At 48.3% G+C, this 2,327-nt stretch overlaps 1 protein-coding gene across 1 annotated transcript; it reads left to right on the top strand.

Annotated features, from left to right (window-relative positions):
- Positions 1-976: 976 nt before the first annotated feature.
- On the top strand, positions 977-1,897 carry LOC137934664 (AT-hook motif nuclear-localized protein 23-like). The gene has a single exon (XM_068779121.1). It carries the CDS (start codon positions 1,061-1,063, stop codon positions 1,895-1,897), a length of 837 nt encoding a protein of 278 aa, XP_068635222.1. The 5' UTR covers positions 977-1,060.
- The last annotated feature ends 430 nt before the right edge of the window (positions 1,898-2,327 follow it).

Genomic DNA, 2,327 nt, shown 5'->3' with positions numbered 1-2,327 from the left:
AAATCTATAAATAATTTAAAATAATAAAAAACTACAAACCATTAGAGGGAGAATCTTGAGGTGGTCGGCTATGAGTTTGTACCTATTGAAAGAACCATTGCAGCTTCATCTCTGGGTTCTTCTATCTTTCTATCATAATTCCCAACATGATGATCATGCTCTCACAACACTGAACATTTCTTAACTGTTCGTAAGTGACGGTCAAAGCATCCTACGTAGAGGTGGTTGAGACAAATTCAAGCTCTTAACGTAACCCGACCTAGCTCCACGAACCTTACACACAATGGCGTTTTCATCAACCAACTCTTCAACCTCTATATGAGTAGAGCTCACGAATTTTCCACTCGGTTTCCTACATACAAATGCAAAACATAAAACCTCAAAAAGACCTAAAATTAAAAAGAAAAATTAGTTACTAATTAAGTAATTAGTTACTAATAAATTCTTAGTGATTGTCAACTGAGACTATAATAAATAATAGTTATTGGAGTTAATATTTCAAGTATGTTGATAAAAAGGAGGATTTCTGGTCTCCATCATTCATGTAGCCCGGCGCTAAAGTGGAGCCATACCAGCCGGTAGTCGAAGCCGTCACGAAGCGACAAGGTTGGCCCCACGCGCCGCAGCTCCCGGCCACTTGCCCATCCCCCTCCTTCGTTTTCAAGTGGACCCCACGATACTCTTAACCATGGGTTAAATTCCTTAAACCCTGATTAAAGCTCGCGCTGACCACCCTCCTCCGTTGGATTTAAATTAATTGATAACCGAGATGTTACAACTCGCTTCATCGGGCCCACTCGCTCTTTTTTTAAGGGGAAAAAAGGAAAGAATTGTTTAATTAATAGGGGAGAAATAGAAAAGAAAGCGGGGTCTGGGAATGGCTGCATTTCCATCAGTGTCCGCGTCTCCCTCCTCTCTCCCTCCCGTCTCCGTCTCCCCTTCCCTTTCCCTCAGCTCTCTCTAGCGTTCTGGGTTTCAACTCCATCCTTTCTTTATAAATATTAAAATCCAAATTTATATTATTTCCTTCTTTTCATCTCTTTGTTATTTGGATGTGGCCATGGCGGGCTTGGATTTAGGAACGGCGTCGAGATACGTGCACCACCAGCTTCACCGGTCGGACTTGCACCTGCAGCAGGTCCAGGACTCCGATGAGGACAACGCCAGGGCTCATGAGTTTTCCGCCGAGCGGGATGACTCCGGACAGGGCTTGGAGCTCGTCTCCGCTAATCTGGGCCCGGATGACATCATCGGGCGTCGCCCCCGCGGCCGACCGCCGGGTTCCAAGAACAAGCCCAAGCCCCCCGTTATTATCACGCGAGAGAGTGCTAATACGCTGCGGGCGCATATTCTGGAGGTCGGGAGCGGCTGCGACGTGTTCGAGAGCGTGTCGACGTACGCCCGCCGGCGGCAGCGCGGGATCTGTATTCTTAGCGGCAGCGGGACTGTAACCAACGTTAGCCTGCGACAGCCGGCGGCCGCGGGGGCTATCGTTACGCTACATGGGAGATTTGATATACTGTCGCTGTCGGGTTCCTTCTTGCCGCCGCCGGCACCGCCTGGGGCCACGAGTCTGACCATATTTCTGGCCGGTGGGCAGGGTCAGGTCGTCGGGGGGAGCGTGGTGGGCGCCCTTATCGCGGCGGGGCCGGTTATCGTGATCGCGGCGTCGTTCACCAACGTGGCGTATGAGAGGCTCCCGCTTGATGACGAGGAGCCTTTGCAGATACAGCCGCCGGTTTCTCAATCTTCCGGCGGTGGAAGCGGCGGCGGCATCCCTAACCCTTTTCCCGACCCATCATCGGCGTTACCGTTCTTCAATTTGCCGCTCAATATGGCCAATTGTCAGCTGCCCGTGGATTGGGCCGGGAATGCCACTGCAAGACCTCCTTACTGAGAAAATCAGACGGCTGTCCAGCCTGCCAGCCAGCCAGCCACTCTCTTATGTCTTCTTCATCTTGTAATTTTTCGAACTGAAGTTGGGTAACCAATTCGAGCAGATTGTGTGGATGAGCGGATTGCTATCTATTGAAGATGATGAATTGCTCGAAGGTTAGATTGTTCAAGGATTATGTACAATCAGTTTTTTTTTTCCTTTCTTCTTCTTCTTGTTCTTTACTTTTATTTTTGTTTCCCGGTGAAGAGATCCTCATCATTTTCTTCTTTCTTCTTCTACTTTATGAACTCTTTATTTTCATTTTCAGCTAATGGGTATGAGTTTCTTCGCTTGCTTCTTCGTTTTAAGCATCACCGTCACCGTCCACAATCCAACTTCTGACACAACCGATCGCAAGAGTGAGAAATAGGTCTAATATAGTGATACCTAT

Source organism: Aristolochia californica, unplaced genomic scaffold, assembly GCF_029961685.1.
Source record: "Aristolochia californica isolate CCGP_79_NKW_82.1479 unplaced genomic scaffold, dmAriCali1.0.hap1 SCAF_6, whole genome shotgun sequence".
In the NCBI taxonomy this organism is placed as follows: Eukaryota; Viridiplantae; Streptophyta; class Magnoliopsida; order Piperales; family Aristolochiaceae; genus Aristolochia; species Aristolochia californica.
This window is presented reverse-complemented; position numbering and strand designations above follow the sequence as displayed.

Coding starts and splice junctions, on each gene's coding strand:
- LOC137934664 (XM_068779121.1), top strand. CDS start 1,061: ATGGCGGGCTTGGATTTAGGAACGGCGTCGAGATACGTGCACCACCAG.